Raw genomic sequence first — 26,441 nt, 5'->3', positions numbered from 1 at the left:
CCTACTTCCTGTCTAAAACATCCTTAATGGCACAGTAGAAGTCTCCGTCAGGACAATAACACTGTTGGGGTCACAGCCAAGCAGAGCTTGGGCAAGGCCCTGCAAAATGACAACGTGGTTCTGTCCCAACCTAGGGGCATAGGCAATAAAAAAACACAACAGCACCAACACATGCTTCTACACTGAGAAGCCAGCCCTGCATAGTCTCCTTCACAGAGTGGAGCTGCGCCCCCCCCCCCACTTCCCAGGGGGAAAAGAACAGCTGCCCCAGTATTGACATTAAAGTTGTGGCTCAAGAAAGCTTCCCTATCTCTTTCCTTCAACCAGTCCCCCTGTTTATCAGGAGCCAAATGTGTCTCTCACAAAAAACAACCCTGGCCTGTTTTTGTCTCAGGAGTTCAAAGAGTTGTGCCCTTTTATGACCATCCTGGCACCCAAAGACGTTCAAAGAGCCAAAGCTGGGCAGCACCATGGAAGCTAGAAGAAGAAAGCCAAAGAGTGGAGAGAAACCACGGAAAGGCGGGAAGGTGTTACGCAGGCAGATGTGAGCTATGGAGGAGTCTATATGCCCAGAACAGTCCCCGGTCTTTTCCTGATCTTGCATAGCAGCTGCTTCAGACAGAAATGTTTCCTGCGATTGAACAAGATACCCCTCAAACCAAGGGTAGTCAAGAGGACAAAGCATGGCAAATCGGGGAAATAGGTCTCGATCTCGACTCCCTTTTTCCCCTTAGTGCTATCTAAAAAATCTAAAAAAGTTTCCCCTTAGTGCTAGCTAAAAAAGTCTAAAAAAGTCCAGCTGACTGGCCAGGACATCGGGTACAAGCAAGGAATCAGAGAGGTCAGAGTTGTCCTCTTCATCAACCTTGGACTCATGGGTGAAAGTAACATTCCACACAGCCTATCCACACTGCCTGGCCTGCACCGCCCGGGGCTCCAGTAGCGATTTAAAGGGCCCAGGGTAGCTGCTCCTTTCCCCCCCCACCAAGTCTGCGGCCCCGGGGGGGGGGGGGGGGAAAGAGGGGCAAGGATGAGGTCCTTTGGCTTGGCAACACTTTAACGTCAGCTGAGTACAGGCCGGTACCGGTGGCCACTTTTTACCTGCTTACTTTCACTCCTGCTTGGACTACACTGACTCAGAAGGACATTGGGCTCCTGCTGCATTGTCCCCACTCCTCACAAAGGAGATGTGGGTGTGCCTGGCACATCATTTACATCCGACTTCTCAGAAACACGGCACAGGGCAGCGATTCACTGTGGTCACGGCGGCACGCAGGATTTGAAGACAGAAGCTTCACCACACCTGGGGAAACTGGGCACCATTGCGAACCCAAGGAACAGAGCTGCTACCCGACGCTGCACAATCTGTTCCCCAGGGGCCTGTACTCTCAGCTGCAACCAGCAGCTCAGGGGCCTCAAAAGTTACCCTTTACAGAAGGGAAGCCACAGAGAGATGGTAGATCAGGAAAGCATGGAAAATAATATTATAACAAAGGCAAGGCCACCAAGGAATACTATGCTGTTCATCACAGCCACTCTGAACTCCATGGGGACAGTGAGACTAGCTCAGCGAAAAAGCATCTCTGTTAGCAGGACAACTGGCTGGAAAATTGTCAATGGAACAGTTGATGGAAAGTGAAGTTTAACTGAAATCTGTTTTGCAGGAATGTGTCAATTTCAATGAAAGTTAAGGCAGGAAAAAGTTTACATGAATCTTTCTAGTTTTGTTTTGATAATGCTGAAATGTTTTATTTGGATAAAGTAAAAATGTTTAGTTTTGACTTTATTGTTTCTGTTCCTATTGGTTTTACTTTCAATTTATATTATGGAATATTGTATTTGTTTTGGCATTATTGAAACCTAGCAATTCAACATTATCAAAAGCAAACTTTTAAATAGTTGCGAATCAGACATTTTCAGAGTTTTCCTTTTGCAGGAAATTTCAAAAGTTTGGCTTTTAATTTCTATTCAGAACAAAAACAAATTTCAAATTGTCAATATTTCCTGCAGGTAAGAAACTGGAATTTCCGTTCAGTTCTAGTTAGGAGTATAGCATCTACAGCCCACAGTTAACCAGTTCTGATCCTATCCAGTAGAGAGCTGTAATAGACACATTCAGGAGGCACTTTATTACAGTATTTTATATTTATAATAGCTCTTTTATGCAAAAAGTAGTTTACAAACTATAGCTCTGATCCTGCAAGCTTGTATGCACACACTTAACGTTGCTCTTGTATAAATTTAACATGCTTAAAGTTAAGCACCTGATTAAGAGTTTGCAGGATCAGGGCCTACATGCAGAGCATATAATATGACTGAAATGCATCTACCTCTTTGTTAGAGAGCAGTTCCAGGTGCAAAGTCAGCAAAGAAGGAGAAATTCTGGGTAATACGCTACTCTTGTGGAAAGGGTCAAGAGATGTTTTAAATTAATATGGACACTTAGCAGCAAAGGTTTCATCCATTTCTCCCAAAGCAAACTGCATAGCATTCAATTCTTCTACCTCAGAAAGATGAATTTGTACTAGTGAAAACAACTGCAATGGTAACAGGGACCGCTAAGCCATCCCCTACAACTCCAGCAGCAGAGGCTGCAGGAAAAGTGCTCCTGGGAGAATCTTGCTGGACAGCAAACTGATCATTGTGTTTATTTGGAAATTACAAGGGGATTGCAGCTCTCCCTGGCCTTCCTCCTGTATTTGTTTACATTCACATTCGGAGGGTAGCTGGCTGCTGCTTTGGTCTCTATATTTAGGTCTGGCTAGCTGGCCAGCACTTGTGCTGCTGTCTGACAAGCTGCAAGAAGGGGAGTGGCAAGACCATGCAGGCTACTGCAAATCTGAGGCTGCCAAGCGTCTCTGCAGTCACAGAAAAGGGAGATTCCTTCCCCAGCTACCGCCATGGTGATCCCCAGAACACAGAGCTCAGGTTGTGCACAACTCCACTATCTCAAGGCTTTGCAGTGATCTGAAGAAAAAGCATCTAAATTAGTGGCTGCTCTATGGTGAGGCAGGATTTTTCATGTCTCCCATGACATGGGAAGTCGTGAGTCAAGTGACTTGTAAAGCAACATCACTGCTGTTCTGGAGTAATTGTTTCATTTCTGCCAGAAATATGCTGCATGATATTCCCTGTGTGCCTGGGGCGAGTGAATATGGTAATCACTAAAGGAGCACAAAGCCTCAGCTCAGCTCCCTGCGGTGGTACCCTCACCGCAGAGGTGTGCTGCATGGTCTCTGCTTTCGTAAGCCTGCTCCTACAAACACTTAGACACATGAGTAACTCTACTCATGTGAGTCGCTCCTTTGACCATCCATGTGAGTAAACCATCCATGTGAGTTTCAAATGAGAAACAGAAATGCCTGCAAGATCAGGCCTTAGTGAAACTGGGAGGGATCCATTTTGTGTACAGTTTTCCTCCGCGGTGGTTTGCAACAGGAGAGCATCCTTTGCACTGGACGGAGGGCTTGTTTACCTTGGGGTTTTTCAGTGTAGCCACACCAAAGTAGCGCAGCTGGGGTAAACTCCTGGGTCAGATATGCTGCACTAATGTAAAAAGTGACTTGCAATAATGAGACTTGTTGCCCTCATTTCAAACCCACTGGACTGCACTGGTGCAAATATTTTTGACCCTGTTGCAGTGTAGACGCTAGCAGTTTACACTGGTGTATAGCTACCTGATGGCTGAAACCATAGTGTAGACAAGGGTGGCTAGGTGTCCGGTTTTCGATCGGACTTTCCAGTTGAAAAGGGGACCTGGCAGTGTCCAGTCAGATCGACTGACTGGACACCTGACGTCCAGTTACTGCAAGTAAGGGAGGCACTGGGTCATCACCCGCTCCAGCCCCTACTCAGCTGGGGCCACCATCTACCTTTGTTGGGTGACTGCAGCTCCCAGCCCCGGCTCCGCAGGCAAGTCCCTCCTGACCTGGGTGGGGAGATGGGGGGTGGGAGGGGAAAAGCAGCGAGCGATGTGGGGAGGGCAGAAGAGGAGTGGATAGGAGCGGGGCCTCAGGGGAAGAGGCAGGGCAGGGGTGGAGGCTCAAGGGAATAGGCGGGGCAAGGGCAGGGCTTTGTCAGTATAGGCAGGGTAGGGGTGCGGCCTCCAGGGGAAGAGGTGCAGCAGGGGAGGTTGCAGCACTTCTGCTGGAGTGTTCGGTTTTTAAATATTACCAGGTTGGCAACCCTAATGGAGACAAGCCCCAGGAAACCCTCTGAGCTGGAATTTTAATTCACTGGGTTCCACTTTTTTCGAGCATAGATAGGGCCTTAGCTGAGATAAGGGATATAGTTTCAGAGTGAACCTATAGAATAGTGATACTCAGACCTCAGGGGTTCAGGAGCCAAATTAGCGAGCCAACATTACCCAAAAGAGCCACAGTAGTGTGAGTTCATTGTTTAATTTATTGTAGTACTATATATTCATATTTAAACAGTATAACAGAAAATATTTAGTAAATAGATAGATATTGTCACAGCAAAATGACTGCTCATGTATTATTATTTTATCAACTACAGTAGGTTAATAACATAGTAAAAGCATCCTGATTGGTTAATAACTTAGATTGGTTAATAATGAAATCACACCTTGTTTTAATATCATGTGCTGCAAAGAGCTGCAGGAAACACGTTAAAGAGCCACTTGTGGCTTGCGAGCCTCAGTCTGAGTATCAACGCTAGAGAAGGTGTTTTATTTAAGGGATGCCCATGGCAAGTTAAAAACATATCTGTCTGTGTGTCTGTCTGTCTGTTTTTATAATATATTACTAGCACTACCTCGGATCATTAAAACATTTCAGCACTAATGCTGTTTACTTTTTGCATTTCATTAGTCTCCAAGAGCAAAAACAGCGTCAAGCCTTTTGCTTATGTTTCAGATCTACCCCTAGTTAGTTTCCCATTCTGATTTATACGCACTAGCACAAAGCTGTGATGATTGGGTTGCAAATGCTGCAGGGGAACATCTAAATGTGAACAAAAAATCTTTTGTAAATTATATTTTAAAAATTATTAACAATTATTATTGTTAACAATACTCATCAAAAAGTGGGGCCTAAACAACTTAATCTCCTTTTAAACCCACAGACTGTTAACACAGAGACTAAAGGTAACAATAGAGGGCATCTCAGTGTGGCCAGGGAGCGATTTCTGAACAACTCTGGTTACTCCCACAGGTACAGTCTCTCCAATTAAGGACAAAGGGATCATTACAACAGCAGCAGCCAGAATGTTGCTCTTCATATTCATGCAGTAGGAGAGGCTGTCTGTATGGAGAAAACATGGAAGGGAGAGAATACTAATGCTTTGCATCTGTACAGCAACTTTCTCCAGAGGATGATTTTGAAGTGCTTAAAATGAATGTGTGTTTATGGAGTGTGCTTTTTAAGGAGCAAAACCACACACTGATACCTACATTCACAAGGCTGGCTGTGAGCCTTGCTCTTTAGTCACATTTGTAGATGTCTGCATTACAGTCATTTCTGGGATCTAAGAGGGCACTGTAATGTCACACACTGCTTAATACTCATAGACATAATGAGAGTTGTGCTGCAAAATGCTGCTTGGTGCTTTGAAAACTAACTCCACAGAGAGGATTCATTTTTCTTGCTTTGCAATTAACATTGATTTACAAAAATGTTTTCGTATCATGTTGTGATGTTGCACTCTACATGATTTTATGAAAATATGCTCATGAGCGTGAATATAATGTAACTGGAATATGCTTCATGCAAAAGGTATCTTGTAAGGTATCATTACAAAGCTTATAATCTACTGAATGTGGTCATCCAGTTTGTATAAATGTATCATTCTTGTATCTGAAACTAGAAATATGAAATATAACTCTGCGGTCCTATTGTAATTATGCAAAGTGTGGGCCATTAATGGTGGCTTGGAATCTTGATGGCTCCCATTAACCAGGACAATTGACTGTAGATGGCTCTGTTTACTAGTAAGTCTTCCTGTATACCTGTGTGCTGGCAAGTGGGAAATGAAGTCTTACAGTGACATATGATCATGTCACTTGAACTGGAATCCATCTTTAACCTGGTGCTTTTCCATTCAGAAGGAGGGTGGGAACCCAGAGAGGGACAAAGGATTCCCGCCTTGTGCCAACGGTATATAAGGGGGTGGAACAGAGCAAAGGGGGCTCCAGTCATGAGAAATCCCCTAGCTGCCACCTGAGCTGGAACAAGGACTGTACAGGGGAAAGGATTGGGCCCAGACTAGAAAGGAGTCTAATCTTTGAAAGAAGCTTATTGGAACATCTCTGAGAGTGAGGTTTCATCTGTAATCAGTTTCTTACTGTATTAGGCTTAGACTTGCGTGTTTTTGTTTTATTTTGCTTGGTAATTTACTTTGTTTTGTCTGTTATTACTTGGAACCACGTAAATCCTACTTTTTATATTTAATAAAATCACTTTTGCTTATAAATTAACCCAGAGTAAGTAATTAATTCCTGGGAGAACAAACAGCTGTGCATATCTCTCTATCAGTGTTGTAGAGGGCGGACAATTTATGAGTTTACCCTGTATAAGCTTTATACAGAGTAAAATGGATTTATTTGGGGTTTGGATCCCATTGAGAGCTGGGTGTCTGGGTGCTAGAGACAGGAACACTTTCTAAGCCATTTTCAGTTAAGTCTGCAGCTTTTGGGGGATGTGGTTCAGACCCAGGTCTGTGTTTGCAGCAGGCTAGCGTGTCTGGCTCAACAAGACAGGGTACTGAAGTCCCAAGCTGGCAGGGAAATCAGTAGTCTCAACACATCAGGTGGCAGTCCCAAAGGGGTTTCTGTGACCCAACCCATCACACACGTATTTTGTTGGGTGTCAAAATTAACTTTTGTACTTGTCATCGAGGCATGGGAGGTGGGCTTGGGTGGTTTGGGGCTTGGGAGTGGGTTAGAGCTACAGCTGGTAGAAATGTTTCCAATGGAATGGTTTTCTATCGGAAAGTGCTGATTTGATGGATTCCAAACGTTCTGTGGGAACATGCAAAACTTTCAATGAAGACCAGCTTGTTTACCTGGAGGCAATTGGCCAGCATAACCATTCTGGAATAACTATTCTGGAATCGCTAATCTGATATAATTTAGTTGTTCTGGAATACCTCCCCATGTAGACACTGATCCAGAATAAAAGTGATTTTATTCTGGAATAATTACTCTGCTTTGTGAGTGTCCACACAGAGAGCTATTCCAGAATAGCTATTAACATAATAGCTAGAGATCAATCCATATGGTGCTTGATCTGCAGGGAGTCTATGTCCCTTGGGATTTGCTTTGATGATGATGATGTTTTCTGGAATAGCTATGCCAGTCAATTTCCTTGTGTAGACAAGTGTTGAATTAGAAAGGGAGTTATTATCTAGGCTTTGTTCTGAGTAAGGGAGGGGAAGGAATGTCTAACGCTGCAGAGGCACCTGTCAAAATCTGCTGCCTTCAATAAAATGAACAGCACAATACAAATTTCCTTTCAGATCGATAGTCATTTTTGACAGGGATACAGAGCTAACAGCCACCTTCATTTCCTCCTCTTGCTCTGGTCTCTGACTTTTTTCCATGCAGTCTTGTATGCCTGTAACCACCTCCCAATCTCTCCACCCAGTCCTCTCCTCTTTCATTGCCTGATCCAAACCCCATTGAAGTCAATACTAGGAGTCTTATTGACTTCAGAGGGCTTTGGACCAGGCCCTCAAATCCTTACTCAAAACTCACTTTGTCCAGGCGTCCTATTAATCCCACAAAGCCACGGTGAGCACATTTTGGGGGGAGAGTGTGTACAGACAACTAAATGTGAAACCACATAACATCCCTATGGCACATTAGGAGGGTTCAAATCCAGACGGATGAGGGGCTGTGTCGCTGCTCGCCCTGCATCCCTGGGTGCCTTACGATGCTTTCCTGCTTGAGAGAGAGCACAGACAACCAAATCTGGAACCACAGCATATATGTCTAACATCCCTACTCACCCTGTCATATTTTTCACATCCAGTTCCCCAATCTCTCTTTTCTGTCTGTTGTCTCTTTAAGATCCTCAGGGTGGGGATGTTGTCTCCTTACTTATTTGTAAAGTGCCTGGTGCACCTTGGTGCTATGTAAATAATCATGAGGACGCATGACACAGACAGACAGGATCATCAATAGGAAAGGGTGACAAGGATGCATTTTCCAGCATCGCACTTTTTTTTTTTTGAATGCAGCCTAGTGTTTATAAACAATACCTAAACACATGGCAAACATCTGCATTGCTTCTAGCCCTGGAGAGTCCCCAGTGGTACATGATGTCCTGTCCTACCTTGTTAGCAGAGCTTTTCCCTGGTAGGCTGCAGAAAGGGTGGGCTACTCCTGCATTCCCCCTTAAGGTTACTCGTGCAGTATTTATGGGCATGCCTCTCCCACTGTAATCAGCATGTGTCTGGCATGTAAACACACAGCAGCCCACAGTCACTTGGGCACACGTGCCTTTGTGTTTATCACAGTGATATTTTTCTTCATTAATGTCAAAACAGAGCAAGGCTGCCTGTAGCTCTTAGGAGCAGGGCCCTGTCTCCCTTTTATGTTTGCAAAGCAGTGACCTCGCTCTGGGTGCTCAATAAATAACTAATAACCATGTCATTGTTGTTGTTTTTTGCTCACTGTGGTGTCAATAGTTCTCCATGATAGTACACTCTCACCAAGGTCACTTCCGACTATCTCTTTCCAATACCCTGAATCACAATCCGTGGCCAGTGTTTTGTCAACCTTGATGCTCATTTCAAGGCATCCTCAGCCTCAAGGGCTGGTTTCTAAGTGGCTATTATTGGTTAACACTGTAAATAGTCCCAGACCCTGAAGAGCTTGCGGTTTTATAAGCAGCACAAAGAAAGAGCGGGAGAAAGAGAGCATTATTATCCCAGTTTCACCGTGGGGGGGGGAGGGAGAGAATGAAGCACAAAGATTAAGAGCTTTGTGCAAGACGACAGCAACTCTGCGTTAGCGCGGAGAACTGCACCCCAATCCCCAGAACAGCCATCGAGGGCCGTAACCACAAGCCCCTTCTGACGCTCAGGAACCACAAGCCCCCTTCGCAACGCCAGAGCCTGTTGTGTGACCCCGCCGCCGGAGCGGAACAGCTGGCACGCTCCACCCCAGAGGCGGCTGCATTTCAGCTGTCAGCAGAAGGCGGCTGGGAGACCACGCGGGAGGCTGTTGTTCAAGCCCAGACCAGCGCTTGGCGCAGGACACGCTGCAAGGGCTTTTGGTCTCCCCGTGCAAGCCCGGCACCTTCCCCGGTTTTGCCAAAACACCAGCGGGAATTTTATTTAAAAAAAAACAAAAACCAAAAAAACCCCCAAGAACAACGAAGGGGAAACTCCCGCTCCAGGTTCACGGCCGGGCCCGCAGCCCACGGCCCCAAAGAAGCCCCCCCCGCCGGGGGCACGCGGAGGCGGCTCCTTTGTTAGCCGCAGCCTGCGGGGCCGGGCGCGCCCCGCGGCCGCCCGTGTCACTCCGGCAACGCACAATGCCGCCCGGCCCCGCCCCCCGGCGCCCCAGCCCGTCGGCCATTGGCGGGGCGGCGCCCCACGCCCGCCGTCACGGGGCCGGGCCCGGCGGGCGATTGGCTGGGCGCTCCCTCGCCGGCGCGAGGCGCGAGGGGGCGGGGGCAGGGGCAGGCCGGGCTCGCGGCCGGCTGTCACAGCGAGCCGCGGAGGGATGGTGCGGCGGCCGGCGGCCGGGCAGCGCGCATCGCACGCGGGCGGGCGGGCGGCGCGGATGGGGCAGCGCTGCGCGGCGCCATGAGGGTCCCGCGGAGCCCGGCGCGGCTCGCCCTGCTCTGGCTGGTGGCCGCCCTGGCCGCCGGCTCGCTGCCGCGGGGACCCAGCCCGGCCCCGGGCGCCGAGGCGGGGAACGAGCTCAGCCCCGAGGCCGCCGCGCCTCAGCCCACCTTCGCCGCCACCCTGGGCAGCCCCCAGCCCAGCGCCGCCGCGGGGCGAGCGCGGCCGGGAGCCCCGGAGCGGGCGAGCCTGGCGCCGGAGCGGGCGAGCCTGGCGCCGGAGCGGGCGAGCCTGGCGCCGCCGGGAGCCCAGCCCGGCCCCGGCACGGCAGCCTCCCCGGTGGCGGCAGGTTCTCCCCGGCCCAGCCAGTGGCCCAGCACCGGCCTCCCCGCGGCAGTCCCGTCCCCACCTGCCGAGCAGGAGGACGTGGCCACCGGCGGCAGCCAAGGTGAGTCCCCGCCCCGCCCTGCTGCCTCTTTTGCCCCGCGCGGGGGGGACCATCCAGGGAGCCGCGGGCTTGAGCTGGGAAGGGGCCGATGAGGACGATGCTCAGGGTGCGCAGTGATGCCTGAGGCTCCTGAATGTTGAGCCAGCGCCAGAGGGAAACAGCCCCGGTGCCTCCCTGTCCCCCAGCTGCTGGGGACGATGGACGCTTCTGCTGATGGGGGCAGATGTAGACAGGCCAGGAGAAAAATGTTTGCTTCCACTTCCCCCACCCCGCCTCCCCCTCCAGGAAAGCCTGGGCGATCATCTGATGTTGAGCCGTGGTCAGCAAAGGGTCGTTTTTCTTTTTTGTCGTTCCGCTGGTTTTCTCACCTCCCTGCGGCGCTGGTTGTCTTTTTTTTTTTTTTTTTTTTCTTGTGGTACATTTGGGTCATTCGTGGCATTTAAAATAGAAGACCCCGCAGAGGGATTTTCAGGATCAGGCCACATAAAGTTTGGTTTAAAGATAAGCAAGGGGCAGGTGTAAACTTGATCAGTTGCACATTAACAGAGGGTGGAGGCTTTTAGCTTTTCATTCACGGCTATTTCTCCTGCACGTCTGTGTTGATGACATATGGACGGTAATGACAAATGGACACAGGATAAAACCACAGACGAGAGTGGGAAGCTTTATGCTAGGCAGATGCCTGATGTCCGGTACCTACCTTGACAGACACCTGCTGTTTTTACCTTTTTATTACACTTTGGCAACACTGCTCATGCAAATACAAAAAAATTAGTTTTATTGAGCTAGAATATACCCAGTATTTCACCTCTGGTTTTTATAAATGGATGTGAGGGTGAGAAAGCAAATGTGGAATTTTGTTATGTACACATACTAACCCTTATTATGGGGTTGATCGTGCTCCCATTGAAGTCAATGGGAATTTAGAAATTGGATTGAATAGTAGCAGGGTTCCATGCCCCTATATTAAATAATGCTTGTACAAGCAAAGATCAGATTTTTCTATTGATCAAGGAGCCAACAAGGAGGAGTTTCATTTAAAAGAAACTTATTTGTAGAGCCTTTTATATTCTGAATTGTACATGGAGAGGAGGGGGTAATTGTTTGTGATGCCTTCAAGCAATGGTTTCTAGCACAAATAGTACAAATAAAGATGCACTAGGCTCCAATTCTGCTCCCTTTGACCTTGATGACAAAATTCCCATTGGCTTCAAAGGGAGCAGGGTTGGATTCATGTTGTGTTGATAAAGGGGGCATGTTAGCCATAATGGGGGATGGGGTAAAATCTATACAACACCCGTGACACACCTGTTTATCTATCTACTGAATGCATCCGATGAAGTGAGCTGTAGCTCACGAAAGCTTATGCTCAAATAAATTTGTTAGTCTCTAAGGTGCCACAAGTACTCCTTTTCTTTTTGCGAATACAGACTAACACGGCTGCTACTCTGAAACCTGTATATCTATAGGTATTTATAGATATATATGGCCGGGGGGGGGGGGGGGGGAACCTGGGCTGCTTGTAGGAGAATACATGGAAGAAGTGTCTTTGGTATAATCACAAGTACAGATGATGATGATTGATCCCTGAGTGTGCAAGGGATGGAGAGGGCACAAGACACCTTCTCCTCCATCTTGAGTCACTTGTGCAGGGGCCCAGGAGAAGATGCTCGGCACAAGAATAGCTCCTAGCTAGAGCAGCAGCACCTTTAAAGGGGCAGGGAAGAATGTGGAGGAGGGCATGATCATCCTTCCACCCTAGCCAGCAGAACTGGGCAGGTTCAGAAGGGAGACCACACTACACCTTTAAGGGATGTAGCAACCAGTGTGCGCCCACTGTAAGGCATTGTGCTCCCTGGCCAGCCCCTAAAAGGCAAGTTGAGTCATAAGAGTAAGAGATTCTATCTACACGCCGGTGACAGGAAATTTACGTAGGCTGGGATTTGTGGTACTTGTTTATGTGGATGCTGTCTAAATTCTGTATATTGGGGAGGAGGGAAAGGGATATGTAAATGATGAGTATTTGCCAAGACTTTGGGAGGAGCCTGTGCAAATGCAATGCCTGATTTTTCATGTGAGTTAAAAAGGCCTTCAGCTTTTTTCCATTCTGGGAAGTATCACAACGTAGTCATAATCAACTCTAGGGCTGATTCTGCTTCAGTTGAATTCAGTGGAGCTATACCCAGTTATACCAGTTGAGTATCTGAACCTTATTTTTGTATTGGCTCTTCCATACATCTATATCCCCAAAATGCCTTAAAGAGCCATTATGGGAAAGGGTGAGATATGAAGCAGCAGAGGCCAGGGAGAAAAGCTGTTTTCAGCTGAGATTTGAAGTGATATGGAGAATTAGCGAGGTGGAGCATACACCCCTCTCCAGAGCTTTTGTGTTCTCATCCACATGTGTTGGAAACTCAGTTTTCTCCTAATGAAAGTAGACAAAACTCCGCTGAAGTCAATAGAGCTGTTCCCATTTACTCTCGCAGAGAATTTGTCCCTATAATTTCAGAAACGAAGACTGTTTTTACAGACAGACACTTATAAATACACCAACACTGAAGATATTTTTGAAGAAACAATGTTAAATTCCGGACAAGGATGTGAAACTGGATGGTATTTTGCTGCTCCTTTTTACCACTTCAGCAGTCAGTGTCCTTTTGAGCAGATGATTTCAGCCAACTTTTCTTTCATGGCTAGAAATGCGGTTTGTGGGAAACCTGGATTCTTCCCCTTTCCCACCCACACCCTTTTGTTTCTGTTGCGTTTTGTGTCTTTATTTCCTTTTGAAGATACAGGATGGTTTAAGGTTGGAAATGATAGATAAGACTAGGAGCAGGTTGTATTTTCTCAGAGCAAAAGCAACCTTCTCAGTTGTACAATGATTAAACTTCATCTGCTCTGTCAACAAACTAATTGAGTGAGTTGCAGTTTCCAGAATATGTAGTTTGAACCTGAGGGCCTGAAGTATTGAGAGTGAATAGACAGGTTGTTGAGTCATATAAAGTAAATATTCTCCAACTGATTTTATGCCTAGTGTTTCTCTGCTAACTGATTGAAATCTGTTGGGAGAGAAGATGACTTATATTAGGAGCAGCCATTATAGCCACCACCCAAAAATGTTTATGGTCATGTCTGGAAGTACTGTAGTGTATCACCTCCAAAACAGGTAATGCAGTACCAGAAAGTACTCCTCTATTACGCAGCCTCCACAAGGACAGTACTTCTAGCAGCAGTATCTTGGAATTATATCCAAACCCCTCACCTTTTAAGGCTAAGAGAACCAGGGCCTCTTGATTTCATGCTTTATTGAGACAGTGAGCGGAGCTGTCTAGTTTCCATATAGACAAAAGTACAAGTATCCTGCATAGATGATGCAAGACGTGAAAGGAAAGCTCAAAATTTAATGAGGATCCTCACTCTTCCATGTTCTGTGCATGATTCTTCCATGTTCCATGTATGATTCTTGCATGTTTGCTGGGATGGGTGGTTTCAGTTAAGGACTGGGAGTCAGGAATTCTTGAGTCTAATCCCAGTGCTGCCTCTGACCTCCCCTCCCTGCCCCGGGGCAAGTTACTACACCTGTCTGTACTTCAGTTTCCTCATCTGTAAAATGGGAACAACAATACTTTCCTTATCTACTGCAGGGATGGAAAGACAATTTGTTAATCATGCTTGTGAAGCTCTTAGAAGTTGGTAAATGCTAATTATTATTAATAGCTACAGCCAGTTGATGTCCACATTATTCATCTTTGGTGCCTTTAATACCGCAATGATAGGCACCTTAGAAACACCTCTGTGGACAGGTTACACTCACTCTTGCATGTTGTTCGTTAGTAAAGGCAGTTTGAGTTTGATTCATGGAGGGTTTAATGTACAGTAACAGATGTAATGGGTTTAGGCCACCAAGTCCGGAATACATGAACCAGGAGAGTGGCTTCCTTTTTGTGTGTGCAACATAGTTCATTTTAATCCGAGGCATATACCTGATTTCATATGGAAAAGCCTGTTTGATTTGCGAAGTTGGTATATGTGGTAGGCACAGCCATCAGCCTGCACCCTAGTTAATCCATATATTTTTAGTACTGTTCCAGTCTATGAAGTGTCACTGGGAATCCTGTAGGGGCAGAGATTCATTTTCAAACAGTCATGTGTGGTTTTAACCACACGACTACCATTACAATCAATGGCCATCACATGGCTGACTACAGAAATGGACCCCGTTTTATCAAGGCTGCATTTACTCTCAACACTACTATTGCAACCCATAATGGGGAGAATAACATTTTGTTGGAAGCTGGTGGGCTGGATTCTCATCTGGTTTAAATAAGGAGCAACTCCATTGGAATGAATAGAGTTACGCTGGTGTCAGATTAGTGTAAATGGGAGGAAAATCAGGCCTAATGTTTGTTTGGCTCTGTCAAGATGTGAAGTGCTATTTAAGTGCTGTTACTATTATTTTATTAGCAATGTATTTTTTCCTTCCACACATCAGTTTACAGCTGTTTCAACAGTAGGTGCAGTGTTGTCAACTCTTGTGACTTTTATCACTAGTTTCGTGATATGTGATGTGGCTTTTTCCCCGAGTCTCAGCTCCTGAAGTCATGTGATAATATCAGAACCTCAGCTTTCATTTATAAGAAAAGTAAGTTTCTAGCCCTCAAGGTTGTGGAGAAAAGCTTGAAAATTTGACCTCTCAAGGCTCCAACAAGGGAAGCAAATAAAGAGTCCCCAATTTTTTTTAAAGTTACTATCTTTAAGTGAATCTCAGGATTTTTCAGGGGCTTAGCTCTTTGTGTGAGGGGGGTGATAGGGGGAGGCATTGATGATTCCGATCTTGGGAGTGGCTAGGCAGGTCATTTAGTTCATTATAGTCAAGGTTTTTGTTTTCCATACACAGAGAGCAAAATATTTTTCAATCCAGAAGATTTATTTGTATCAGATGAACAAACCAGAGAGAACAAATGCAAAATCTTCATGAGAGAAAGATCAGAATGTGTCTCACTGTATAAATCCCCCATCTTGATTCCCTTTCAGAGCCTGGCTCGGGCCCAACCCCAGATGAACAGGGAGACAGACCTATTGAATGCAATGGTTTGCTACATAGAAAATGGATTGATTGCTACCTACACCTCAGTCCAAAACCCTAAATCCAGACATCCCTGGAATTTTGAGGTTATTTGAAATCTGAACCCAGATCCAGGTTTCAGAAACTGTCTCCACTTTTGCAATGGTTCTAACCGGATCTCTAGCTCAGTACCACCAAATTTTGGGTGTTCAGAATCTGGTTCCATATCTGAATTTTGCAACATGTACATTTTGAGCATAGGGGAAAATAATAATTCTTTGAGCACCTATCGGGAAAGGTACCTGAAGTGATTGTGGATACGCAGCATTATTTGCATAAATGAAGCAGATCTTGGTACATTGAAATGTGGGGTATCAGGCAAAGCAAGGTATCCTGACAGTAAGTGACCTGTGTAACCACATTTAGAATACTACTATCTGTGCTGTTTTGTTGCTGGGAATACTCTATCCAAACTGAAAAGGTGCAGCCGAAAGCAGCCAGATCGATTGTGTCCATGTTAGAACGAAAGATTAGCTAATAGACTTTGCTCACAAACAAGAGACTAAGGCAAATCCCATAGAGGGTTATAAAATCCTGGAAGGAGTACAGTACTTCCAAACAGCTGTCTTGTAAACAAGAGATGTTTCGGGACTGGGGCCATTGAGGGCATTTGCAGCTCTGTTTCCCTACTCATCCTGACACCTCATGGCCCTGATTGGGTCCCCACCTCTAGTTTGCCTTTGACTGTGTCCTTGAGGTTTGTGCTTTGGGGAAAAGTGCGGTGTACAATACGTAAAGGGGAAGGCAGGGTGGGATAAGTATGGGACTTGGAACCAGGAACTGCTCCGGTCTGGATCTCTGACTCAGCCATAGGCTCCCTTTGTGACCTCAGGCAAGCTATGTGAACCTGTCTTAGTTTCCCCATCGGTAGATGAGGGATAATAACACTTTCCCACCTCACAGGGGGTGCTACAATGTAATATTTTAACATGCACAGCACTTTATAAATCTGGACTAACACAAAAAGCAGCATTGTAAGGCAAGAGAGATGGATCTGAGTTTGAGTTTGGATCCAGCTGAACACTGCTGCCACAAGTACTCCTTGTTAGTTTGTATCAGCAAAAAGAACACAGCTACCACTCTGAAACCTGTCAACATTTTATAGAATCTCACCCACTATTGCATCAGACTTAAGCTTCTTGCATCAAATTTTCAAAGCTCCTAAATGCCACTGGGACTTATAGGCACTTAGCTGCATTTTGAAAATTTTACCCCTTGTCACGAAAGCGCTACATAACTCCTTTGTCTCAACTTACTCATCTTCCTTTATCAAGCTTTGTTTGGGCTCCGCAACCTCTCAGCTGCTTTGGCCTACATATTTATCAGTTTCTTGCACAATCCCTTCAGTTCCTTCTTCCACAAACCCCTCTCCTTTACATCGAATGACCCCCTCCGAGCTGATCCGCGTTTTCCTACCCACATTTACGTTCCTCTTAAAGACCCACTTCTGCTACACTGCCTACAGTGAATTGAGCTGACTTGTGTGTCATTGGCCTGTTACAATGCCCTTTCCTCTGTGCTCTGTCTGTTTGTCTTTCCTTAGGCTCCAACCTTCTACTTGAGCACATCAGACGCGCTGAGTGCATTGGAGGTGCTACCCTAGAGAAATAATACTAAGGGCTGTCTCTGAGGTTCTCGAGTGATGTTTGGATTTGGGCCTATCTTTAATAAAGAACTGAAGATCAGTTAAAAGAAAAGGAGGACTCGTGGCACTTTAGAGACTAACAAATTTATATGAGCATAAGCTTTCGTGAGCTACAGCTCATTTCATCGGATGCATCGAATACAGACTAACATGGCTGCTACTCTGAAACCTGAGGATCAGTTGCTTTCCAAGTACCTGAAAAGCAGGCAGCTGTTGGCTGCTTTTCATGGGGAATGAGAAACAATTTTGAGGAGTGTTTTTTATTCAAATATAGGCTAGCATGGAAACCCGAGACCTGGAGAACATTCTCCCTGCCACTCTTTGCTTCCCTTTCTTCCTCCATCTGACTGAGGCTGATCTTTCTCACGTCTGCTCACAAAACTGCCTCTCTCTTCCCTAGATTTTCACCACTGGATGAATGCCATGATCTTCCTCTTGCCACTGCTGCTGGGGGTTGGTGTATGTCGGTATGGCATGGCAGGATGGTAGGGCTTCACAGTTGTTCCTCTTGGGTGCATTAGAAGTTGTAATGTAGGAATTACTAGGTGAGGTTCTGTGGCCTGTGTCATGCAGGAGATCAGACTAGATGATCATAATGGCCCCTTTTGGCCTTAAAATCTATGACTCTCCAAGCAGGGAAGGCTCCCAATCCATGGATATCGATATCTCTCTGGTGCTGGAAGACAACTTGGCTGAAAGCAATCCAGGAAGAGCCTGATGGTGCTTGCCTTATCTTTAGACAAAAAGGATGGGGTACAATATGTATAGAACGACCTATGGGAGCTGCTCCAAGCCGGCACAGTCCTGTCCTCTTGCTAAGCACTTGGAAATACAGCTTACGCTTGGTATCATTTGAAAGCTCTGGATTTGCAGTTCGACATGGCTGACAAGATACCAAAGTTTCAAGGAGACAACATCAGGATTTAAAATTTTTTTTTTTTTTTTTTAAGAAATGGAAATTGAATCCCGGCTGGGAAGTAAGGAATGGTTGTGCTACATAGAAACCATCCTGGGAGGGGCCAGAGGAGTGAGGGTGTATGTTATAAATCATGAGCCTCCTATTGTGAGTCTGAAAAAATAAATAAATAAAATCATGTTGCCTTCAGCAGGAAACAGAACAACAAAGTACGCATTGCCGCTTTCATGGAGCGGGTGTGGTGTGGTCTCAGAGCCATGTCAAACTCACATATACATCGAACTGTCAGCAGTGCCAACCACAAGCATTAAAAACAATCATGAGTTAGGACAGAAAAATAATATGAGATTATAAAACCTCATAAATTTTGGGTCATCTTACTTGCTGGTTCTTGAGCCTTTGGGGATCACATTTTCAAACTTTCTCAGCAATGAAGAGGGCTAGAAATTTGTATGGTTTTTTTGTTTTTGTTTTTTTATGAAAACTGAGTCTCACAGTATCACATGATTCCAGGAGTTGTTGGGGCTGAAAGAAAAATCCCAAAGAATGCTCAGTATAAAATTGCAAGAATTAGCAATGCTGAATTACAGAACATCCTGATCTGTTTACTTAAGGTACCTATCTGGCTCCATCATTGCAGTGTATGAGCACCTCACAATCTTTGAATGTATTTATCCACACAATTCCCCTTTGAGACATGGCAGTGCTATTATTCTCATTGAACAGATGGGGAAATGAGGCACAGAGAGACAAAGTGACTTGCCCCAGGTCACACAGGAAGCCTGTGGCGGTACAGGGAATTGAACCCAGGTTTCAGGCCAGGGGTTAGGGCCTAGGCTGTCTTTCCTTTCTGGTAACTAAAACCTCAGTGCTTGAGTCTGTCCCCTGGACTCCAAACACAAGGTAATTCATTCTGCTGCTTATAAAATTGAAACGTTCATGCCATTTGGCAGACAGGAAATGCTTCCACAGATCTGATCCGATTGCCCAAGCTCTCAAGAGGGAGTGGGATGTTGCTACTCAAGATATATCTTTTATCAATAGAAATAAACTCATTTCTATGCTGGCTGTGAGGAGTTCAGGTTTCTCTTGGGAATATGTGGCTGGGGGAAGGGATTGTTGTTTCTGTTTTCCTCCATTAAAAACCTGTTTTAAAAAAACAGCTTACAGGGGCTGAATTGCCTTACATAAATTAGATTGCAGCAGAGACTTTGTTTAGCTGTTATAAATGAGGTTCCTGCAAAGACTCTGATTAGCTTCAGAGCCCTGGGTGCCCATAGAGTGTTTGATCCTGCCCCCTTGGGTCACACTGAGCAGCCATTGAAATCGACAGGGCTCCTTGTACAGTAAGGCATTGATCAGCATGAATATGGGGACAGAATCTGGCTCCCAGGTAGGGATTTTTATATCTGCTACCTAAAGGCTAGATTGGAACTCTGCCAGGTACTCTGCCTGGTGAGTAGCTGCACCACCCCACGAATGGACCAGAGAACGCAATAGGATTCAGAACCTCAGGTCCACCCCTGCTCCTGCCCGCTGGAGGAGGAGTGAGTTACTTCACTGCCTTCTTGGGAACAGCACATGACCCCTCTCTGCTCCTGGCCAGGGCTGCTCCTCCTCACAGTGGGGAATTTTCAGAAGAGTAGTCCCACCTGTCCTCCCCACAGCCAGTGTCACAGTCTGAGCAGGACCCAGTGGGAGAATAGTAGGGGCCTTGTAAGGTTGAATTAGGTGTGTGACGGTCTAGCTCTCAGTGGTGGTTTTCATTGAACAGAAGAGAGAGCTGCTTGGTTGAGGGGGTTTTCTGGAACATACGTCGCTGACTGCAGAGAACAGACCATCTAAACATGATGACATAGCCCTAATCTGCCTAGGAATGTTTGATCTTAACAAAGCTAGCCCATTGTTTAATGACTGAATTCCTTTCCTGGTTGATGCTCTTTGGGCTGCTGCTCTATTAATTCCACTGAGAGTTGGCAACACATGAAGAATTGCAGAATAGGGGTAGAGGGTGAGCTTTCCTGGTCCTTCTACACCAGAGCCGAGCAAGCGAGATCAACAGGACTTTTCTACCTAGGGAGGACTGCAGGGCTGGCTCTAGAATTTGTACTTTCTGCTCCATGCACACCTGCGTCCTATTTCAGAGCAGGTGTAAGTGGCAGCAACCTCAGTTGAGTTGCATCTGCTTACACCAAGTCTGAGTTTGAACCCATGCTACTCAGACTAGACATATGCTGAATGTCCAGTATTTGAAGTAAAATTTGCCCATAACTGTAACTAATTCAGAGTCTAAGCATGAGAGACTAGAGTGTTTTCCTTCAAAACTCCTGCAACGCTGCCCCTTCCTCTAAGGTTCATGTCTACACTATAAGGTTTGCCATGATGATCAGCTAGCATTTTGAATTAATTAATCCCATGTCCATATAAATAAACCCAGAGAAGAATAGCCAGCCATGACAGTCTTGGGTATTTGCTAGTACTCATTGCTATACATGCCTTTTAAAAATTGGACAGGGGACTGGTTCTGTAGCCTTTCAGTGAGAAAATGGAACTATTGTGTTTCTCTCTTCAGAGTTCCTGAGCTGTTTGTAGCCAACCTTCACATGAACTAAATGAGAACCCTTTCTCTGGGTTTGTCTGAATGCTTTCAAGCACTGATTTTGGGGTGTGTCACCCAGCATTCCATCAGTCATGCTTTCTGCCACGGGAGCAACAGTGCCAATGCCTAGAAAAAGGAGGACGCATGTCCCAGTGGTTAGGGCCGTAATCTGGCAATGGTGAGACCTGTGTTCAGCTCCTTGCTCTGCCACAGGTGACCTGTGTGAACTTGGGCAAGTCACTTAACCTCTCCATGCCTCAGATCCTCATCTGTGAAATGGGGACAATAGCACTTCCCTACTTCATAATGCTGTTGTGAGAATGAATACATTACAGATGAGGTGCTTAGATGCTACAGTGATGAAGGCCATAAAAGGACAGGGGAGAATGTGGGTCTAGGACAGAGCAGGCTAAGAGCTGGGAGTCAGGATCCTGGGGTCATATTTTCAGTTCTGTTGCTCAGATTTTAAGGCCAGAAGGGGCCATTGTGATCATCTAGTCTGACCTCCTGCACATCTCAGGCCACAGAAGTTCATCCATCCGCTCCTGAAATAGATCCCTAACCTCTGCCTGAGTCACTGAAGTCCTCAAATCTTGATTTAAAGACTTCAAGTTACAGAAAATACACCATTTACTCTAGTTCAAACCAGCAAGTGACCTGTGCCCCGCAATGCAGAGGAAGTTTAAAAAAAAAAAAAAACACAAAAAACCCCATGGTCTCGGCCAGTCTGACCTGGGGGAAAATTCCTCCTCTGCCCCAAATACGGTGATCAGTTCGACCCTGAGCATATGGGCAGGACCCACCAGCCAGATGCCTGGGAAAGAATTAGCTGTAGAAGCTCAGAGCCCTCTGTGTCTAGTATCCCGTGTCTGGCTGTTGGATGTATTTGCCATGAGCGGGCTCACATGGACTGCAGCTGCTGACTTGCTCCGTCACCTATACAAATTAATTAGCACCAGCCACTGTACACATTTGAAGTCGGTGGGAGTTTTGCCATTGAGTGTAATGGGAACAAGCCTGTGTTCTTAATCTCTCCATGCCTTATTAATGTTGTCCATAAAATGGGTATAATACTTGTCTACCTCCCAGCAGGGTTGCCAGGCTTAATTAATTAGCGCGCATCTGGAAAGTTAGTTGGAATTTCCCCCATACATGTCCATATTGATTCAGTTAGGGCTGCTGACGTATTTTGGACCTGCAGCTGCTACTACTCAAGCCACAACAAGGGATATAGCTAAACTTTGAAATGAGAGGAAATTTGAACACATAGGGACACTTGGTCTTGGGGCGGGGGGGGGGGGGGTATATTCCTCCCACCTCAACCTGGCATTCCAGCTCTTCATGGCAATTATTACTAAATCAGTTGTAAATGTGGCTAATTTGACATTTCACAAGCTTTAAACTTGTGTGTGTGTATATATATAAAAATCTGTGTTAACCTCTTAGTTCTTGCTTTACACTGCATCTCCTCTGTGTAATCAGTAGGCTGCATATAACCTTTACCTGCATAACTGGTCATGCTTGCAGCATGCTTTCAACTAAATCTGCTTCGTTCCTTTCCCTACAAATTATATTTCATCAATTTTACGGCAGCTTTACATGGTATTTTGACTGATTGGCTGCCTATATTAACTAATAAAGCAGCTAAGATAGCTTTGATCCTGTATTTTTATGGAAATGATGGCATGTATTTCTGGGTAGCTGATTAATGCCATGTGTATTTTTAATGTACTAGCTTTACTGTGTGGTCTGTGCTAAATGATTATATGGTCAAGCTGGGTTCTTTAAGTTGCTTATGAAAAGCATGTTGAAATGGATCATATTTGGTTTTTTTCAATAGTCTCCTCTTGTACTATTTCAGTTCCCATAGATCCTTTCTTTCTAGGGTCACTTACATTAGCACAGTGCATTCATGTTTTATTGGTAACAATAGAGAATTCATTGACTGCATTACACAGCCCGTAAATTTAGAGCATCAAGTTGGAGGCTCATGGAAGATAGAGATGTGAAAACAACCTGTCAGGTCCTCTAATCCATTCCCTTCCTAATGCTGATTATTTCCTGCAGGGTATTTTTCTGCATCTTTGTCTAGTCTAGGTTTAAATGCCACAGTAGTGGCGCTTTCACCGCCTCCATAATCCATGCTAGTAAGGATTGTTCTCTGTCTGTGGGAAGCGTGATGGGGGCCTGTGCACACTCAGTCCCTCCCGGAGGAGGGCAAACCAGAGTAAAATAGACAGACAGGAAAGATGAAGTGGCAGATGTGTAGCTGCAATGTATGTTCTCCCCCGCCAACCCTTTCCATTCCTGGGAGCCCACGAAAGCTGCTCTATGACAGCTCCGTGGTGTTGGGCCCCTAACTCTTATACTGCGGTGGCGGCACCTAGAGTCCTCAACCAAGTGAAAGCTCCACTGTGCGAGGTGCTGTACAAACCTAGAGGAAATAACAGTCCCTGTCCCAAAGAGCTTACAGTATAAAAGGCAAGACAAGGGTGAGACCAGTGAGGATCAGAGGGGAGAGGATGAGTGGGAAACAAAAATAGCAGGCTGCTTTGACATTGATTGTGTGCATGTGTATACCACACCGCCAGTCCTCAGCAGCAATCCTAACTCTGGAAGGGCAACTTCAGCAGCATCCTAGCAAAAAAGGGAAACGAGTCTAATTTGGGGCATATAATTACTGTCTTCTGTCACCCAATGTTTAACAATCAAGGTTAGCGGGTACTAAGGAAACACTTCTTTATGGTATGATCAGAACTATCTCGGTGATGACTGTACTTTCCGGAGTCAGGCAATGACTCATTCCGAGGACACCACCTGAGTCAGAAGATCTCGCTGTTCCTAAAATAGTTTATTTTTAATCATTCCCTGTGACCTATACAATAATGCAGCGTGCAACATGCCCCACCCTTGCCTTTATTTGATTCTCAACCCAAGGGTTGAAGAATCCCTTTCAGAACTGTTGATTCCAAAGATTACCAGCTCTTTTCTTGGTAACTCTGTTGTTTAGAGGTAGAGTTTCTGAATGGTGGAACAGTCCTAGACCCTGTAAAGGAGTCCAGGAGACCTCATTCTCTTCTAGAGTGGAAGCGTGTAGGTTTCCCAGTTCCTGGAAGCAGTAAGCAGATGTCCTTCAATTCACTTGCAGAGAAAATAGGATGAGAAGGCATTTCCTTTATATCGTTTCACCTGAAGTGAAATGTGCCAGCTTTGCTCACCCTGTGGTGTTCTGATGTGGCTTCCTGAAGGAATCAGCTTTTTCTCTGCAATCTGAGATGCAGCACGACTAGCGTTCTCTGGGGTAGTGGTGACACAAGTAAAAAGTGAGGTGGTACATTTGTGAGCCCGTGAATCGGGACTTCCAGGCTCTGGGGCAGCCCCAGTTCCATAATTATGGGAGCCTTTGTGTAAGTTGCTGAGCTCCGTACCCATAGGTACCCTGGGTATAATGAGTCAGATTCACCTCCTAGCCCACGTCCCAGTGCCAGCCTGTTGGATCCCATGGGGAATTCTCTCCTGTGAGAGGACAGGTGTTTTGTGGTTCCCCCCACCTCTCGCCCTGGTATCCTTACCTGGAGATTCCCCCATGCAGTTTCTGCACCATCATGAGAACCGCAACAGAGGTCACACTGATGCATGGATTTGCCCCCAACAGTTGTGCTGTCATGGGGAACAACAAGGCATGGTCAAGTCACTTTTGAATGAACAGGAAGGCAGGAGGGATGATCTTGCCGTTAAGGCACTGGGCTGGGTTTTAGAACACTGGGATTCAATTCCCAACTCTGCCACAGACTTCCAGTATGGCTTTGGACAAGTCCGTAGTCAATCTGTGTCTCCTTTCCCATCTGTACAATGGGGATGACAATATTGCCTTTCTCCCATCCTTTGTCTAGATTGTAAGCTGTGCGGAGCAGGAGTGCTTTGTGCTCTGTGCATGTACAGCATCTAGTACAATGAGACCCTCATCTTGGTTGGAGCCATGAGGGGCAACTGTAATACAAATAGTAAATCATGCTCTTTGAAAGTCTTGCATGAAAGGTGCTATAGAAGTGCAAAGTATTATCGTTCTTATTTATTATTAAGGCTGGTTGAATGAAACTAAGCATTTTTCCCATTGGGTTTTGTGAAAAGTCAACATTTTCTGTGGGGAAAAGATTTTGGTGGAATTTTCCACTGGAAAATCTAAATTGAATGTTTCTAAACCAAAATTTTTCAAACTTCATGTTTCACAAAAAGTTTCAATATTTGACTTATTTTTGTGCTCTGATTTGGGATGAAAACAAATGTTGACATATCAGACATTCCCCTTTCCAGTCAGCTCTATTACCTTTCTTACCATAAACAAACAAAACATAGCGTTACTGGTTTGTTTTGCCCAACATACAGACCTAGTAACATATAAACACCATAAAGGCAGCCATACAGAGAAGAGAAAAATCGAGCAGGATCTTTTATGCCTGCATCAGAATAGATGACATGGGAACAGGAGAGACTTTCTGGGTAGACTAAAAACTAGGGGCTGTCTTTCCAAAATAGGAATAGCTTGCATAAGTAATTGACTAAATCAATGCCAGTTTTCCGCCACATCTTTGCTTGGCTATTAAATATATGGTCTTGTTTTACTGCTTTAGGAAACCAAGCAAATTGAATTGCATAACACAAGACAGATTGTATAAGATGGTTTCATTTCCATACTCCTCTTCCCCTTGCAGCTCTACAACCAACAGTCTAGGAGAGCTGGTGGGTTTTTTAAAATTATTTTGAATTAATCTGACTTCACAATATCAAGCACAGAAAGATCCAAAGATTTGGTAAACAAAGTTCCCAAATCAAATCAGAGTGCAGACCTGTTGGCTCTTGTCGGGGCTGGATATTGTTCTTTTTCTTTTCTTAGAGCCTTCTCTTCTATTTATAGCAGCTACTTCATTCTCTGCCTTTGTCATATTCTCAGTCTGGCTTTTTTCTTTTTTGTGGGCTTTCCTTCTCTTCAAGTCCTGTTACTCGGGCGAAACTCCCCCTGAAGTCAACTGAGGTTAGAACTGTGGAACTTGCCTCCTCTGCCTTGGGGATTTGACCCAAACACAGCTGCTGGTGCAGACCTGCAAAGGGGCTGTTTGCACAATTGGAGCTTACACTGTTTTCAAGCTGGGGGAACGTGTTTCAGTGCAAATAGTGGCTTTGCCTGTCTGTGCTGGGAGTGCACTGGTGCTGTAATTTGAGTGAATCCCTAGGGTGGACAAGACCTGGAAGCAGAATTTGATCCAGTGGGTGATTTGCCTCCATAGGGAGTCTTGCATAGGGCTGGCTGTCTTCACTCTATGTAGACATCCTCTTCCTGTTTGTCTTTCTCTCCCCTTTTTGTCCTCAGATACTTATTATGACTTATTTTTATTTCCCTGGTGCCTAAAAACCCTAGTTAAGGGGCAGGACCCCGTTGTGCAAGGTGCTGTACCAGAACAGAACAAAAAACAGGAGTTTCCCATGTGCTGCAATAAAGGCTTCCTCCCATACCCCCAACACTGAATGTTAGTGGGTTATGATGACTATCCTCTTTGTTCTCACTGGAGATTAAACCCCAGGCTTCTAGACCCCAGGATATGAGCCTCTAGAGATTGTGCTAAAGTCCCTTAGCTAGGAGCCTGTAGTACTGTAGTAGGGCCATTCTCTATGGATCAGGTGCAGAGGGAGCTGTATAACTCACACCTAATAGTGAGCTATACAATGTCAAGGTGGGGGAGGAGCTAAATTCTCCAGTGAGTTATACGATGAGAGAGAGTTCACCAAATACCTGTTATGAAAGAAAAGTTAGCAAATGCTATATCTGCTGATAGAGCTTCTCCCTTCAAGGGCAAGCTGGACACACAGGGTATAAGCTCTCTGCAAAGTACGTATTATTATTAACGTGCCTTCCTTGGCTTGCGGCTGCTGTTGAGAAATCCAAGACTGGCTCCAGAT

At 45.6% G+C, this 26,441-nt stretch overlaps 1 protein-coding gene across 1 annotated transcript in view; it reads left to right on the top strand.

The window, feature by feature from the left end:
* Positions 1–9,774: 9,774 nt before the first annotated feature.
* The window catches only part of MEGF9 (multiple EGF like domains 9), an 81,074-nt gene continuing 64,407 nt past the window's right edge, over positions 9,775–26,441 (top strand). Inside the window, exon 1 of the mRNA XM_073314811.1 lies at positions 9,775–10,201. Within this exon, the coding sequence (XP_073170912.1) occupies positions 9,775–10,201 (427 nt within the window). The remainder of the gene's footprint in view (positions 10,202–26,441) is intronic.

The sequence above is a fragment of the Lepidochelys kempii genome, chromosome 16 (assembly GCF_965140265.1).
Source record: "Lepidochelys kempii isolate rLepKem1 chromosome 16, rLepKem1.hap2, whole genome shotgun sequence".
In the NCBI taxonomy this organism is placed as follows: domain Eukaryota; kingdom Metazoa; phylum Chordata; order Testudines; family Cheloniidae; genus Lepidochelys; species Lepidochelys kempii.
Note: the sequence above shows the minus strand (reverse complement) of the source record. Positions and strands in the feature narration are given on the sequence as shown.